General features: G+C 44.8%; 1 protein-coding gene across 1 annotated transcript in view; it reads right to left on the minus strand.

Annotated features, from left to right (window-relative positions):
* Window positions 1–8,409: 8,409 nt before the first annotated feature.
* TLL2 (tolloid like 2) overlaps window positions 8,410–16,439 on the minus strand; it is a gene marked incomplete at its 3' end in the record, with an annotated part of 89,386 nt that continues 81,356 nt past the window's right edge. The window contains exons 15-21 of the mRNA XM_080347682.1: window positions 15,288–15,448; window positions 14,349–14,529; window positions 12,892–13,017; window positions 11,948–12,075; window positions 11,029–11,242; window positions 9,709–9,959; window positions 8,410–8,544 (exon numbers count right to left, since the gene is read on the minus strand). Coding sequence (XP_080203808.1) covers window positions 8,410–8,544; window positions 9,709–9,959; window positions 11,029–11,242; window positions 11,948–12,075; window positions 12,892–13,017; window positions 14,349–14,529; window positions 15,288–15,448 — 1,196 coding nt within the window. The remainder of the gene's footprint in view (window positions 8,545–9,708; window positions 9,960–11,028; window positions 11,243–11,947; window positions 12,076–12,891; window positions 13,018–14,348; window positions 14,530–15,287; window positions 15,449–16,439) is intronic.

The raw sequence follows: 16,439 nt of genomic DNA on the forward strand, positions 1-16,439 counted from the left end.
ATGGGTAACATGACAGTGAGCAGTCAGTTGATCTTCATCCTCCACAGTGTACTTACTGGATTTACAGTTTTGTTGTAAAATGGTGAGAAAGATGTTGTCTCCTGCAGAGAGATTTAAAAAAATGAAGAAAATCAGAACTGAGTATTAGCATTTGGGAGATGCCCCTGGCCAGATGTGGGAATGGGGAGAGCTGCTTCTGAAGGGACTGGAAATGATGGCGTAAGAACATAGTAATTTGAGCTGAACAGGGAGAAACACCAGAGAAAACAAAACACATGCCATGCTACTGAAGAAAGTAATATGATGTAACATGAACTGCTTTGCCTGAATTGTTTACACCTCTCAGTAGTCAGGGCCTTATAATTTAATGCATTTACCCTGACAGCTCCCCAGTGAGAAACGGTAAGGCTGTTTAACCCCACTATGGCTTGGGAGCTGAAGTACAGTGGCAGCTTGTAAAATAGCAAAGATGTGCACCTGCAGCCTTTGAACCCCAAACTAATCACATGTGCCTGCTCCTGTTGATTCAAGGACAGCTGAAATTTATAGAAACACATTGAGTCCTTCCTAACTAACCTGTTTCTGCACATAGAAAGGAAGGTATTCAGGAGAGTCTTTGCTAGATGGGCTGTATGTCTGCTGGGATATAGAGACTATCATCTGGGAGGAAAGCAGAAAGAGACTTGGAGACAGTTGAAAGCTGCTCTTAACCTCTCTTCCTGGGGCAGCTCTGCTGCTGGAAGTAACACTGGATCCCTGCTGCCTGCAGGGATGGGTGCTAGGGACAGTGTTGGGTGCTAGGGACAGTGTTGGAAACAGCACTGCTTAGAGGCTGAGCTTCAGAGGGGGGTTATCAGGACAAGCAGTGCATGAGCCTTTCCTCTCTTGTACTCCAAGAGCACATAGAACACACATCTATACGATACAGCCCTTTTAAGACCCTTAGGTTGAGTGTTATTTCTGAAATCCAGCTGGTCCCAGAAACTTGTAAGATTTAAGTGAACTGGAGTGAAAGCAAAGCCGCTAATGTCTCCCTTGAAACTGAAATTCTGGTTCTCTGAAAGACTGAAAAGGAGCTTGGCTCTGCATCTACAAAAGCCAGCAGAGAGGGAGCTGGCAGAAAGTTGTCCTTTTTCTGACTGCAGGAGGTTCTGCTGCCATGCACTGAGTAAGGCCTGGTCACTTCAGAAAGGGACATGAATGCAGTGAAACCAATAAAAGTCTGGATACTGCAGGTTATGGAGAAGGAAGGCTCAGAATGCAAGCACGCTACAAGAAACCTTGGCTCAGTCTAAGTTCTGCAGTCTAGGAGCAGACACATCACTGGGTGTTGAGGATCATAAATCCACAGCAAAGTCAAAGAGGGGATGAGTTATTGAAATATCCAGAATTCATTCTCCCGTTACAGACTCCAGCCAGAGGCTTATTTAGAAGTGTGGCCTTTATACACAAGCTCTGGACATTGTACTGGAAGTGTAACCTTTGAACAGCTTAGCTTAGGGGATCAGAGATGTTGGGAAATGCCTCTGAGCATGCAGACACAGCTATCAATCAGTCACTGAGTGGAAAAGATCTCTTTCAAACACTTTAGAGGTGCAGGTATTGCGGCACCCAGGTTGCCAGCTGGGAATGAAATATAGCAGAAACATTTATCACCCAAATTTTCTACTGTAGCATCCTTGAACTTTCTCACTGATACACACTTTTGTGAACAGGTGACCTGTTAAAGTCTGAGCTTGGATTTTCATATTTGCCTTTTCTCTGAAGCTATACATTTAATTTTAATTTCTTCCTCATGGTTAAAGACAGTGCACTTAATGGACTTCACAATTATTTCCAGGACTGTGCATGCAGGTTAAATGAAAGTCTGAACAGGAGTCACATAAAGAGTGCATTTACATATGGTCACCTTTCTGTGCTCAAGTTATTTGTGAAACTATATTTGTGTGTGCAACTTTAAAAATTTAAGTTGCCAGCTAGCAATAGGTCATAACCTCAATGGTAGGCCTTGATTTGAGTAGAAATGGTTTTTTCTATCTTATTCAATCACAGTTCCGGACCAAGGTTAAATACTTAGTTTCTTAAGGTGGGACACTAGCAGACAGACTGTATGAAGAAAGCACTTATTTAAAGTAAAAGACCCGTTCTGCACTATAAATCTCTAACGGGTGACTTGCAGGCCACTGGGTATTTGTGCTCTCCTCTGAGCTGTGTTTACTTACAAAATGAAGGATTCATGGTATCTTACTAAGACCATTGTATTTGGAAACTGAAGTGTCTAACCTGCTAGCAAGCAAATAGGGAAAATCCTAGCAAGTCACTGAGAAATAGGCTTTTTTCTCTCAATTGTGCAATGTTTTAAAGCCATGGTTTCAAATCACTTGCAAAAATGGATCAATATACAAGTTTGCATGTTAGCCATGTCAGAAGGGGCAAGGCTGTCCTTTTGTGAAAGTTACTATTGACTTCCAATTTATTTAGTTCAAAAAAGAAATAAGAGGACACTTCTAATTCTCCTGACTAAAACTTCTGACCACTGCTCTCAAATTTTGAAACGTAAAGTGAATGTAATTCAGTATTGTGAAATCTTTCTATGCCTGCACTATCCTTGCTTTTGCTCATAGATTGTCCTGACTACTCCACAGTGATGTTTACAGGGCTCTGACCATCAGTGACCCTGATGTGAGTCAGGCAGATTTCCCAGCAGCATTAACTACAGCAGCTACTGTCTGCCAAGCACACCTTGAGTGAGAAAGCCTTATGCTGCAGCTGAGGTAAAAATAACTGCTGCAACCTCTCCCTTTTTGCCACTCAGTAACTCATAGCAGCCTACAGTCCTCAAAATTGATGGAGAGACCACAAGGGGACAGGCCTCCTCCCTAACCAAAATCAGCCTCACTGGGTACCTGCGGCTCTGTACAGAAAGGTTCCCACTGAAGAGAGCAGAGGGGAGACGGATGAATGCACTTAACACACACATCCAGCAATCAGATGCTCTGGATTCACTTATCGTATTTACCACAGATGCTTCCACCTCTTAGCATCAACTCTCCAGCATATGGACAATAATCACTTTTCCCTAGCTACTCTCACTCAGACTGTGCTTGTTCACGGCCATGGACCATCTCCTCTTGTGGACCCTATATAGCTCCAGGGGTAACGCCTCGCCACCTCCTGGGTGGAGCTGGGACAGGCTACATGCCAGTTTCTGGGCAGGGCTGTGGAAGAGAGAGACAAAGGGAGATCCCAAGGGGAGGGATATGGGGAAGTGAAAGAAGATCAGTCGAAGTTAGAGAGACCAAAAGCACTGATCTCTTTCTGTTTGCATGCCATTAACAAGAACTTTGTGCTGCACTCCTCTAGCTCTGCTGTCAATCAAAGATGCTTTGAGAACATATTTTCAGTGAATGCTCATGGAATTATCCCGTTGTTAAATTTCTGAGGAAAATGTTGCTTTAGTCTCAGAGCCAGCTAGCTGCTGAGAGGAAGGAGGTTTTGCTCCCAACCACCTTCACCTGACTATTTCTCAATGACCAGTTTCAGCAGGTCCCATCTCCCAGGACAGGGAATCTTCTCAAGAAGATCTTCTCATCTCACTGCATGATCCAGAGCACAAGCCTCCTCTTTGCTCCAACCACCCCAAGACCAGGTGATATCTCCAGGACAAAAAACCTCAGGTAGATGCTAAAATCCAAGCAGGGTCTGAAGCTGCTGGCTACACCACACAGAAATGCAGAGCTAATGAAGAGGCCAGCCTGACCAATGTGGACAGTGCAGAGAAGTGGAGGGTTAAACACTCCCAAGGAATTTTTCATCCAACAGCTATTTGGTCCCATGGCCTCACCTCTCCTGTACCCTGATCTACCCCCACTACTTCCATCCAAACAAAACCCAGTGGACTCGACAGGATGACTCCCACTCACCATTTCGCTCTTCTCCCTGAGAAATTCCTGCACACGTTCACAGCAGACCACCCACTGCCAGGGTCAGTGCTTCTTTTAGGACAAGTTTCTCTTCCTGCTAAAAACTGAACTGCGGACCTGCAAAGAGGAAGAGACTATGGCATTTTTCTGGGGCTGACTCAGACAACCTGGCTGGGTCCCAGCACACCTACCAGAGCCAGGTCCCTGCCAGGGGCAGGGTCTGGCATGGGCCTGGAAAGCACTGGCTCTGGCCTCTTCTCTGCCAGCCCCACAGCAAATAAAACCTCTCCTGACTCCAAGAGCATGTTTAACATGCCTGAGGGTAATATTGCTTTTGCTTTCTAAGGCTCACACCTTGTCTGCCAGAGCATGTTTGCTGGAAACACCAGGACAAATTGGAGGAATTTCTGCTGGCTTGATGCTGAGTCCGAGATGACTGTCTGATCTGAGACATCGTTCTGTGTCTGAAGTGTCCTGCACCACTAGGTACTCGTGTTTTCAGAAGATTAAGAATCTCCTGGCAGATAAACCATATTCCCTTCAGCATCTCACATGTGGTGACCAGATGGCCCTGGAGTGCTTTCTAGAAAATTGAGACCTGTTTCTAGAAAGAAGCAAAGAAACTGAGGACCAGCTATATCACACAGCACTGGTGGCAGGCAATCAGCACGGGAACAGACATTAAGGGAACGTGACAGTTGAACAGAACGGAAGATATAAGCCTGTAGAAGATATTTATGTGTACAACAGAGAGATTGTGCAAACAGTAAGTACCTATCTCGCTGTAATTGCAATTGTCTCTGTGTTTCTGTAACAGCTGTGACTCCAGTTCACATTCTACCTTCTATTTTACCTCACATTTCCCACCAGCCTCATTTGGGCTGCATCACTTCTAATATTTCAGCATTGCTTTGGACTGTAACTCTCTATGTGACTGAAGGCTCCTGGCCCTCATTTTGGAAATTATATCTGCTTGGTGACTTGACTGTCAGCCTCCAGGTTCATTACAGGGTTAGACTGTGCCATGACACTCTGGTACAGGAGGCTACATGGGGAATCTTATTCCTTACTTCATCTCCATTGCTGCTTTGCCTTTGGGAGCAGCTAGGAGAAAATTCAGTCACCACAAAGGCTTGCATGGCTGTGACATACACCACAGGAAATGTTCTGGGTGGCAGACACACATGAACCAGGTATGTGTTGGGGAAAGAACACAGATGTAATCCCTAGCAAGCAGGGTAGACATCAAGCAATGGACAGAAAGAAGATGAAAATGCATTTTAGGTGCTGCATAGCTACTGAACAACTTTGCAGTAAGGAACATGTCCCTCATGCTCATCCTGCTGTCCTTTGCACAGGAGTTTCATGTCCTAGAGTCTTTACGACCTGTTGCTGAGGGCTGTACCCTGTAGTACGTGAGCCTCCTGTTTTGAAGTCTACTGGTGGACTAATTCCCAGATCCTTAATGTTTATTCACTGCAGATCTGCATCTCAGCACACTAAAGCATGAGTGCAGCACATGAAACACAGAGATGCAGCCCTTTGGCTGACAAACTTCTTCCTTTGCCCCACTTCCAATAATGCTCTCTTGCTTGCAAAAGCCAAGACAAAGGTGAAGGCTCAAGGGAAAGTTGTTTCCTCCAGACAGTAGATCACACCTAGTATTAGCAGTAGACACAGACAGCAGTTGGCAAAACAGGGAATGTATTAAGAAATCCTCCCCTTGAGGAAGTGGTAAATGTATGCATACAACAGAATGTGCAACTGAATCCACAGCCTTTAATGAAAGGAGAGACTCGTTCATGGGCACAGGTACATTGGTGATCGCCCCCACATCCTCCTCTCCTCCCCCTCTTAAAAATTTATTTTAGTTAGTGAAATGTAAAAACCACACAAAGACCAGACAACATATACACGCCTTGGAGGGTCTGACATTTTTTTCTTTTTTTCTTAAGAAACCTTCACACATTTAGAATTATTGACTGTCAAGCCCAGTCAGTACAGCAGAAATATTCTACATAGATCATTGGTTGAAATGCACAGTACAACAGTTGTGAGCACACTATCACAAGAGACACCTTCATGAATGCTAACAAGTGTAGTAGATTCATCAAACCATATTGCAAGCATCTGCAACGAACCAGTCTGGGGTTCAGAAATGGAACGGAGATGTTAAAGTACATAGGAAGCTGCTACAGTCACTTCTCTCCAGAGTCATTGTTCCCATGAGAGAGTCAGGAAATCTGAACTGCTGCTTGCCACCTGAAACTTTCCTTCTGTTTCACAGGGATCAGTGTCTTGCTTTTATTTCCAGACCTGAGTCACTGTGATGTTGCTTGAACGGGGGCAAGGAAGAGAAGGACAAATGCAGACCCCATCTAGCAGAGATCACTTCCCCAGACCTGCATGGTCAAAACAGCTTGAGATCAGAGGCCTTACCCATAAAAAGGCCACAAGATTTGAAAAAGGAACAAAACAGAGCTTAAAAAAAACCCAAACAACCAGACAACAAACCCACCCAAACAAAACAGAAATAACATGGTTTTATACAGCCTGCAATAAAGCTATAAGTCAATGGTACAGTATTGTTCACATGACACTTATTAAGGCTTTTACTACTGGTCTTCTACATGCACATTTTATATACATATAATCTTGTGTGTGTGTGTATAAATTACTTCATTTTTCTTGTTTTAAGCAAGAAAATATTTTCATGCATTTGCTTCTCCTAGTATTCACAATACTTGGATCATACTCTGTTCAAGGACTTCTGGAGAGGGCTACTTATTATCCATCTGGAAATGCTCTCATCTCCAGGAATGTCGTTTGTGCCTGACAGTGGCGGTGGCCCCACACTTCTCCGCAGTCATACACCAGAGAGCAGGTGTCATCCTGGAGCCTGACAGTACATTGGCTTTGTAAACATAGTAATCCTTGGATTATAAATACTTCATTAAAGCTAACATACCTCAGCTTTTAGATCATAATTGCCCATGAGTGCCTTAATGAAATATAATTCAGAATAAAGTATTTTTTTCTTCTTCTTTTTTCTTTTCTTTTTTTTTTTTTCTTCCCATATCAACAGCACAGTTACAGTGGTTCCCCAAAAAGCACAGTTTTCCCTACTTTTTCCCAAAGAAGTGCCAACCTACCAGTTAATTCTGCAAGCCCATGGCTCAGTAGCGTCCATGTACATAAATAACTGCAACACAGAGCGTATCTGAGCCTTATAAGCTCAAAGTGCTTAAGTCACCATCTCGCTTGCACCCCTGCCATGAAGTTAGAAGACTGGGCCATGGGCCAGCAAGGAACAAGGAGAAAGCAGAAGCCAGCAGAGCTCTCCTGTTCCTAGTCCCATGCCTGGAGCTTACACATGTTTGACAGGTTTCCAGAGACCACCAGAGATGACCTGTAGCATGGCCTGTGTCCCTCTGCCTCGAGGACACCCTGACTTTCTCCAGCCCAGCGTCTCCTCTGGTGAGACGCTCTGGCCAGCTGATGTTGCAGAGCACTCCCAGGCTCCGGTGGGGAGCCCTGGGGAGAGCAGCTCAGCTGCAGAAAAGAAGGGCTCACATGGAAGCGGTACTAAAGAAAGGAGGCAGCGTAATGAAGCTGAGAAAACACACATATGAAGTGAGGGGGAGAGACTGCTTATTTAAGATAAGGTCTGGACTGCTGCTATAGCCCTTTCTGAGCTGCCTTGCCTGGTGGTGTGACAGGAGCACGCTGGCAACACTCCAGTTGTTAAACTTTGCCACGGTTACACAGTCAAGCCTTGCATCCCACCACAGCACTTCTCTGTCAGCCACCACAAAGTACTTCCATTCAACCTACACCATGATAATTACTGCAAATCAGGCACTGGGCCCTTCTTGTTCACCATGATCCAAGTAGCTAGCAGCCCTGAAGAGACTGTCCCTGTGCCCCTGCCTACCAGTTTCAACCTGCAATAACCAAGACAATAAATAGACATGACAGAAGGAGTGACAGAGTCTCAGTCGTCTGGTTGTTCACTTATTGGACAGAGTATTTTGGGCTGGCAGGGGAGAGTGGGTGGCTCCTGAGGTCCTTTGAGAAAATCCTCCTGGGTGGCTGTCTGCATCATCTGCTCCAGAAAATGTGTTCTGGCAGCTCATGTGTACCAGGATGCTTGGGAAAGGTTACCTAGAAACAGGATATGCAAGAGATGAAGGCTTTTCTCAATTCAAGCTGTCTTCGCTCAGCCCCACAGCAAGTTGTGCAAAATACAATGTTTATGCCCTGGCAGGTATGATTAGAAAATAATTTTTGGTCCTGGGTATGTTAACAAGGAAGGGTCATGCTAATAATTTCAGAGGCAAACCTTTGAGATTGAATTTAGTTTTAGTTACAGAAAATACTGTACACTGCTTTTGGCCAGGTGCACAGAAGCTTTAAAAAGAAAAGACAAAAATCACAGTTAAATGTCTCAATCGTCAGAAGCAAATGTCTGTGAGGAGCAGTAAATCTATTTTCTCATGTGCAACGCATCCTGAAATTTGGTACTTATGTATCGGGCATGAAAGCCTTTCTTGTTGATGGTGTCATCTGTATGGAATCGAATCATGATGGAATCCCCTGCAGAGTAGATTTCTTCCAGAGGCTGCAGAAAAGTAAAGAAGACAGCACAGAGTGGTCAAGTCTGCAGGCTAAATAACTGTCTGCACTATGATGCCAGAGTTTAAGCTCAGAGACTGGCCAAGAAACACAAACATTGAGCAATCTGTACCTCCCTGCCCCACTCTGACTTCCTGAGCTCTCTGTGTGCTTGTCCTTTTTGTTCAAAGACTGATGCCAGCCCACTCTACAATCCCAGTTCCTCCAGTTGTTTTTTGTAGGTCATATTCACAGGACTCCCTAGATGTTCTTGTTCCAGTCTTCTGAGTTTTCTCTAATTCATGCTAATCTTTTTGGGAAATGACACTATCCAAACTGGACCCTCTTTGGCAGTTGAGGCCAACCCAGGGTTCCTTAGAAGCAAAATAACTTTGCTGTGTATCTTACACAATAAGTCTGGGTATCTCCTCAACTGTTGTGACCTGCTACAACCTCTTCATGCTTCTCTGCAGGACCAACAGTTTCCCAGCCATTTTCCATTTGTCACTGTGCAGGTAGGTAGATTACTACCATGCCGCCCTGAACTTCTTCATACCAAGCTGCTATGCCTTTGTTTATTTTCTAGTCCATTCCCCCAATTTGCAAGGACTGCTCCAACACACCTACTCCTTGGATCTCTTTCTTTAAATACAATAAGAACCTTCTCATTTCCTTGCTGAAGTCCTGGAGGAATTAAACATAGAATTTCTAATTTTAAATACCACACGCTATTGCTCATGCTAACAGAGTCGCTTCTCTTAATGGGGACATAGATAAAGGTTTAGAAGACAGCATGCCACCCTGGAGTCAGCAAGCAGCTCTGCAAGTCGCTCCACCCTTTGCCCTCACTGTAGCATGGCTGCAATGCCGCTTGGCTTCAGGCAGGAGGTAACTGAGGATGAAACTGGCCTTTGGAAGCTGTTTCCCACATTTATACAATGCTTTTGGTGGCAGGGCTGGGGCACAGCAGTGTGGCAGTCCCATGCTGCTGCATATGGCCCTGGGCTAACAAGGAAAGCCAGTCACCAAGGTTTTCAGACCAGCTTGTGCATCAGATAAAATGGCTGCGATCTCTAGTAACAGGACAAGCAGCGACCCCAGATATACAAGGCATTCTCATAATCAGTCCCTCTCCAGTTCTGTCTATGAAATTCCCAGAGCCATGGCTTACCCCTGAGCCACAGAAGCGTCCCAGGCGGGGTGCAGTGCTGTCATAACCATCATAGATCTCCATATAGTCGTACCCGCAGTCAGCCTCCTCCTCGATCTCAAATGTCTGGAATGTCAGTTCCACCCCATAACCATCTTCAGCTCCAATCACCCATTCACAGTCTGCTTGGCCTGGGTAGTTGTTGTCCCCAAACTGAGCGTGGGAATACAGATCCTTAGTTCGTACTTCAGCCTTTAAGAGCCCACCACACTCTGGAGGAAGAAAAGAGCATAAAACACAGGCTCATCAAAGGCTCTACCTCACAACAAAGACTCACCATCCCAATTTTGGGCAAGCTGTAGGGAGAGAAGACCTTCAGCAAAAAGTGCATGGACAACAGGAAAGATAATTAACCACTGCACCAACTACCACAAACCAGTGAATTCTGCAGTCATCCATGAAAATCCATTGACTCACAGAATGCAAGAAGCTTGGTCCTTTTGGTATAAAACATGAAGAGAAAGAGATCATTTGTTCAAACTGGCAGGATGGGGTTCCTGCCACATTAAGCTTTGAAAAAATGGGTTATTTTATAGAGCAATTGCTTAAAAGGAAGACTTAACATGTTCTTTGCACTTGTCCTGCAGATGAAATTCTGACTCCAACTACTTCACCAACAGTGAGCTGAAGCACATTAAAAAACCTGGGACCAAAACAATCCTTTTCTGCCTATGCATTGCACAAAGGTAGTCCTATGCTTGTGCAAAATGTGTGTGCTTTGGTGCAGGGCTTCCCTGCAGCCAGTCAGGAACATTCTTCCTCTCCAGTCTCTCATGCACTCCCATGAGATGAAACGCACATTTCATCTGTTTACAGTGGCGGGGATTTAAAAAAAGTGACCTTTGGTACAACACAGCCAGCTCCGGGCTGCCACAGATAGAAGATCAAGCTTGCTGTGCTTGTCCACAGCCTACCTCTGCTTCTACCAATACCAGCCTGTTCTGTGTGTGGGCCAATGCATGGGCTAAGTTGTATCACCTCATTTTCTGAGCGTTGATGAGGAACAGAACGGATTGTTGCTCAACCAAACACCTCCAATTTAAACAAAATAACTGAGCAGGAATTTCTGACATCAAGAGTTCTCTTGAGCTGATAAGGAAGCTGGCATTTATGGTAAGGTGCCAATAATGGTCTGAGAACTGGCTAGCACAATTTACAACCACTTAAAATTCAGCCTAAGCTTATCTGGGAGAAAAGTGTGTCTCATTTTGCCTGGTAAACAACACAGTGAGGTTTGATGACATCTTATCGCACTGGGGTATTGGCAGGCAGGCAGCTTACCTGTGCTGTGCTTTGCCAGGAAACCTTTTCTTTGCACAGAAGCATCAGAGTAAAACCTGAGGAACATCTTGTTGGTAGAAGCCACTACAGGGTCTGGTTTCTTGCTGCCACAGAAGCGGCCAAGGACAGGGGACTTGCTGTTGGGTCCATCATACATTTCCAAGTGGTCATAGGCACATTCTTGGTGCTGTTCAATCTCAAACTCATTGAAGGTCTACAGCAAGAATAAGGGGAATTAAGGCAGACATTTGTAGATCTGAGTATGCAATTTAGACGAGGATGAAACGCCAAATGAGAAACAGGTTAAATGGCATGCCTGTCCCACTCGTCTTCCACAAACCAGAAAAGAATAGTGTGCTTTCAGAGAAGAGTGTTCTCAGACTGGCAAAGTGCAGAAGTTCATATGAATGTGCTGTGTAGCCTTAGCTTTGCTGCCTCACATGGGTGCATGACAACAGTTTTCACCTGCAAACCTCACACACTCTCTCCTGCTGGGAACCTTGCCTAGCACACTGAATGGGCAGTTTTTCAGTACTGCTGCCACTGAGCACAGGGATCCAGTGCATGGGCTGCTGTAAAACGGGCCTGATGTTTTTACCTCAGAGGGGTGCCACCAGCTTATGCAGAGGTGGTCCCAACAGGGTGGCTCACAAGGAGGGGTAAGGGCAGGACAGCAACACTCCACAGCTGTTATCTGCTGGAGTCTCCTCCAAGCTGTCTCACCCCAACCTCATGTCCCTCCGAATCCTTCTGCCCTTTTGTAGGCCAGGGGCAGCCTCCTGGGATGCCTTCCTCTGAGTACCCCATGCAGGACCTATGGGAATCCACCTGCCAACTCACACAAGTGGCAGGGAAAAGTCAGTTCAGACCCCCACAATCCAGCCCACTTCTCTCATGCTCCCACTCACTGGTTACTCACTACTTTCACTCGGTGGCCAGGCGTTGCAGAGATGTCCCAGGTGCACTCTTTTCGGCTGGGGTACTTGTCAGGCCAGTTTGGACTGCTCATTGTTCCTTCCGCACCACTCAGCTTGTGCTCGCAACCAGCTAGAGAAAGAGAAATCAAAAAAATGGAGGCATCAAGGCAGGTTTCACATGGGAACCATGTAATGTTCTACATTCTCCTCTCTGCTCACTGAGACCCTCAACTGGGCAGAAATCGGGAAGATTTCAGTCACTGAACAAGAACTTTTAGTATTACTGCATAGTTCTGGTGGGTTTGTCCTAAACTTTTTTGAGCTAACTCAGCAGCTGGTGAAATGGACCATCTCATTCCCCTGGGCTTCAGTCCTCACTCGTAAATGTATTCTCCTGCTCCTCCATCTTATCTGCCCAGTTTCCAGTGACATGGTGTACAATCCCTTCACTATGTTGACTCTGATGCTATCTCAGCCTTGAGTTGTTTTGCCAACTTGGAAAGCTGAATCAACTCATGCAGAGATCAGGCAAGGACCAGAGACCATACACAGCAGTGGTGGAGGAGCAGGAAAAAGGGTATTTTTGGCAGCAGCAAGCAGTTAGATCAGCTTAGCTGCTCTTTTCTGACTCAACCCAATAACTAAAGCAGCAGTGACTAGATCAATAAGAATTTCCCACAAACACTTCTTTTGCTAGTCCAGCTTCTTGCACCCATCCTGTCCATCTCCATGGCCATTCAGAGGGCCAGACTGGGGAATGGATCCAGCTGAAAACAAGCCCTCCTCTTCCTTTTCCTAGGTAGCTTTTCAACTAACTAGGGCTTTTCTGATGCTCCAGCCTAGTACACTATATAAATATGGTTCCAACACTGGGCAGGAGGTGTCTGGGCTCAAACAGGACTTCAGGTAGTTTGTCTTTCCTGAGCGCAGGTAGTAGGGACCTCACCTTCTTTACAGTCATGGCCATTTTCATGCAGCACGAAGCCATTTCTGCACTGGCAGACGTAACTCCCAAAGGTGTTGATACATTCGTGCTGGCAACCACCATTGTCTTTGGAGCATTCATCCTTGTCTGGGCAGAATCAAACCAACAAACACTGAGAACAGTGAGAAACAATGAGAAACAGACTATGACAGTCATCAGCTGGGAGACCCACACCCAAATGGGCAGGTTCCAGTGCAAACCTCTCAACCTCTGCTGCTGGATTAGTCTGGTCAGCTTTTAGCCCAGATACAATTATCTTCAATTACCTTTCATTCCACAAAATGCATTACCAATGTCTTTTATTATATAATGTATGTTTTGACTGATAAAAGACACCTATAACACTATCTCATTATTTTAGAATAGGGTCCAGGAAAAGTATCACACAAATTCACTAGCCTAGGCAAAAATCCACTGGCCAGTCTTTATGTTTCCAAGTTCCTACATGCTCCATAAGCCTCCATCTTTAAATATCTCTGTCCGAAAGCACAAACATCCAGATGGAAAAGAGGATATAAGGTATGTGCTGCTCCCTAAAGCTAAAATATGCCCCAGTGGATGTTTACTCCTGTGTGTTCAGGACTGTGCATTCCTGAATCTCACTGTCTTGAATACAGGAACTGCACATGGTTTCCAGTCCAATTTAATTTATGAGTACTTTATCTCAAATTTTTTGAGGGCCAATATCTCCCCTGGACCTCATGAATCTCATCTGTCTCCTCACTCCCAAACAAATTTCTAGATGAAACATACCCCAACTCATCCTTCCTCTTATAAGATCTAACAAGCCAAACATCTAGCTATGATTTTTTACCCTGCAACTGTCTTAATTCAAAGCCATCTTGCCTGTTCATCCTCCTCATAAACACTAATACTACTTGATCTCTGATGAAAACACAGCATGAAATTGAATTTCCACTTCCATGTGATGTGCAGTTAACCTCCAGAACTGCCTGCCAACAAAGTACGTCACCAACACCAGGAGCTACAAAGGATTCAGAACAGAGGATTAGAAACTTCCACTAGCATGTGCTACTTTGATGGGAAGGAGTGCCATACAGAAGCCTTCCGGAAATTTTATTATTTTTCCAGTTTCAGGGGAAAAATCTTTTCTTTAATGACTCCAGGAACAGAAATAATTTCTAAGACTGGGTTCCCCGTTGCTTCCTGCTGTGGAAGGACCGGAAGCACATTCATGAAATCCCTGCACCTTGCTGACACCACACTATGAATCTGGACCATACTCTGCACTGAGAAACCAAGATAAAAGGTGACACAGCACAGAGCAACCATGCTTTTTAGATGTAAATAACCATGTCAGGCTCTGTCTGATTTGACAGGAGGTTGAAGAAAATTCACCAAACCTAGAGTTCAGTTGGAGGAGACAGCTAAGTAAGTGAAAGAATACAACCACGTACCGGAGAAGTAGTGAACTTTAAAGCCTTTCTTGGAGACTGTGTTGTCTGATTTAAACTCTAGTCTCATGTTGTTGCCATACGATGTGATTACTTCAGGCTTCTCTGAGCCACAGAATTTACCATGCAGCTTGGAGTCAGAAGCCAACCCACTACGAACCTCAACATAGTCATATTTACAGACCTGCCAAGAGAGGAGGAGATTTCTCAGCTCTGTGGACTTTGAACAGCATTTCAGAGTAAGGGGACAGAGGCTTGACTGAGAGGGAACAGAAACAGCCTTATACTCAAACACACTCCTAACTTCCCCAAATTCTCTTTTGTCAGTGTTCTCACTCCCTTCCCTTGCCGCCCTGATCTTAAAGCATGGGAGTGTTTATCAGAATAGCAAAGGTTCCATTTAGTTTAGCTAAAATAATTACTCCCACCTTATCCAAGCACCTGACAGTGCTGAATGAACTTCAGCAGCCTGCTGAATTAAGGAAGAACCACTGCTCCCATTTACAGTGGGGAAAGAGAGACCTGAATGCTTTGTTCAAATTCCACTTGGATGGGCAGACAACAGACTCTTTCATTGGTAATTCGTTTATCTTTGAAGAACTCTACTTCACTGTTCATTTCCAATTATTTTCCTGTAAAGGCAGCTCTGGGGAAGGAGGTGATGGGGCACCTATTAGGGATGGAAAACACCTACAATTATGCAAAACTGGGAGAGAAAAGAAGCCCATTTATAGCAGAACAGCTTTAATCCTTCCAAGCCATAGAGAAAGCAGATCCAGACTTCAAGGAGAACCATCATTGTTATTGGCCCATCAAGAGCAGGAAAACAACCAGAAGCTCCACCAGTGAGGCAGAGTCTCCTCTTCCTTGTACCCCAAGGATTTATCCAGTTCTGAGTTAGCCAATATTCACACCTCTGAGATACAGGGACTGGTTACGTACATCATTGCCTTCCAGTTCAAACACTTCGAACTGCAGAGAGATCCGGTACTGGGCTGGAGCTACCACCTGCCAGACGCAGTTTTTGTTAGTAGGATATTCCTTGGGCCATCCAGGGCTAGTAATGGTCCCATTGAGCTTGGTGATGAAGCCCCCACAGGCAGCTGGAGAGGCAATAAATGAACACAAGTTTTACTTGGTTCTGTTCAGACACACAGATTGGGCCACAGTGTTAGCTATGAAATTAATCAGATCCTGGCTGGTGGTACATTTCAAATCCCAGCCTCCAAAACAGGTTTAAAATGCTGGGAGCTGCAAAGAAGACAGAAAACCTCACCTGCTAAAAATCACCAGGGAAACACACACAGCTGGGCTATGGCCCTGAGAGGCACTTAAACTGGGTAAGACTGATCTCCTTTTTAGTCTATACCCTTGGGCTTACTGTGAATCAGTTGACTTGACATGCATAATAAAGGCCAGCTTAGTAAATTCACCCACACTCAGTCCTACAAACCCTATTATTTCAAGCTTATCAGTAATGGAATAATTAGAAGATAATGGAATCCTGGGGAAGACAGCCCTGTCAACTGCTCAGTGGCTTAATATATGTGGACTGCACTTTGCCTAGGCAAAATTGAAGACAAAATCAAAGACTTAGCTTTATTAACTCATTTTATTTAAAAATAAAAGATATTCCATCTTCATCCTCTTGTGGGAGGGCATGGTTTTACCTCAAAGGAATCATCCTCAGTTTGCTCTTTTGCTTAAAATTCTATTTGCAATTAAGCATCTTTTTTTCTTGCTGTTTCCTGGGAATAATGAGATACAGCCACATCTGCAAAACCCGCAGGGATAAAAGCTTCCTGCACCTGGTTCCCAGCATCCTTTTGCATTAAGAGAAGTAACTCAAGTAAGCAGCTTACCAAGTTATATCAACTGGCTGGCTCAAACTTGCAAGAAAGTATTTTAAAAAATAAAGCTTCCAAAATCCTTTTGCACACACCTAACTCTGTCCTCACCAAGTCAATAGAAGCCTTCTGCAAACAGTTTGACAGAAGCAGAAGTCAGGGCAAACCGTGTGACTTTGGGAGCACCACTCACAGTGTGTAGAGCTCTCTACACTTCTCAGCTGAAAGGCAGAGCTACCAGACAAGA

Source organism: Nesoenas mayeri (assembly GCF_963082525.1).
Source record: "Nesoenas mayeri genome assembly, chromosome: 7".
Taxonomy (NCBI): domain Eukaryota; kingdom Metazoa; phylum Chordata; class Aves; order Columbiformes; family Columbidae; genus Nesoenas; species Nesoenas mayeri.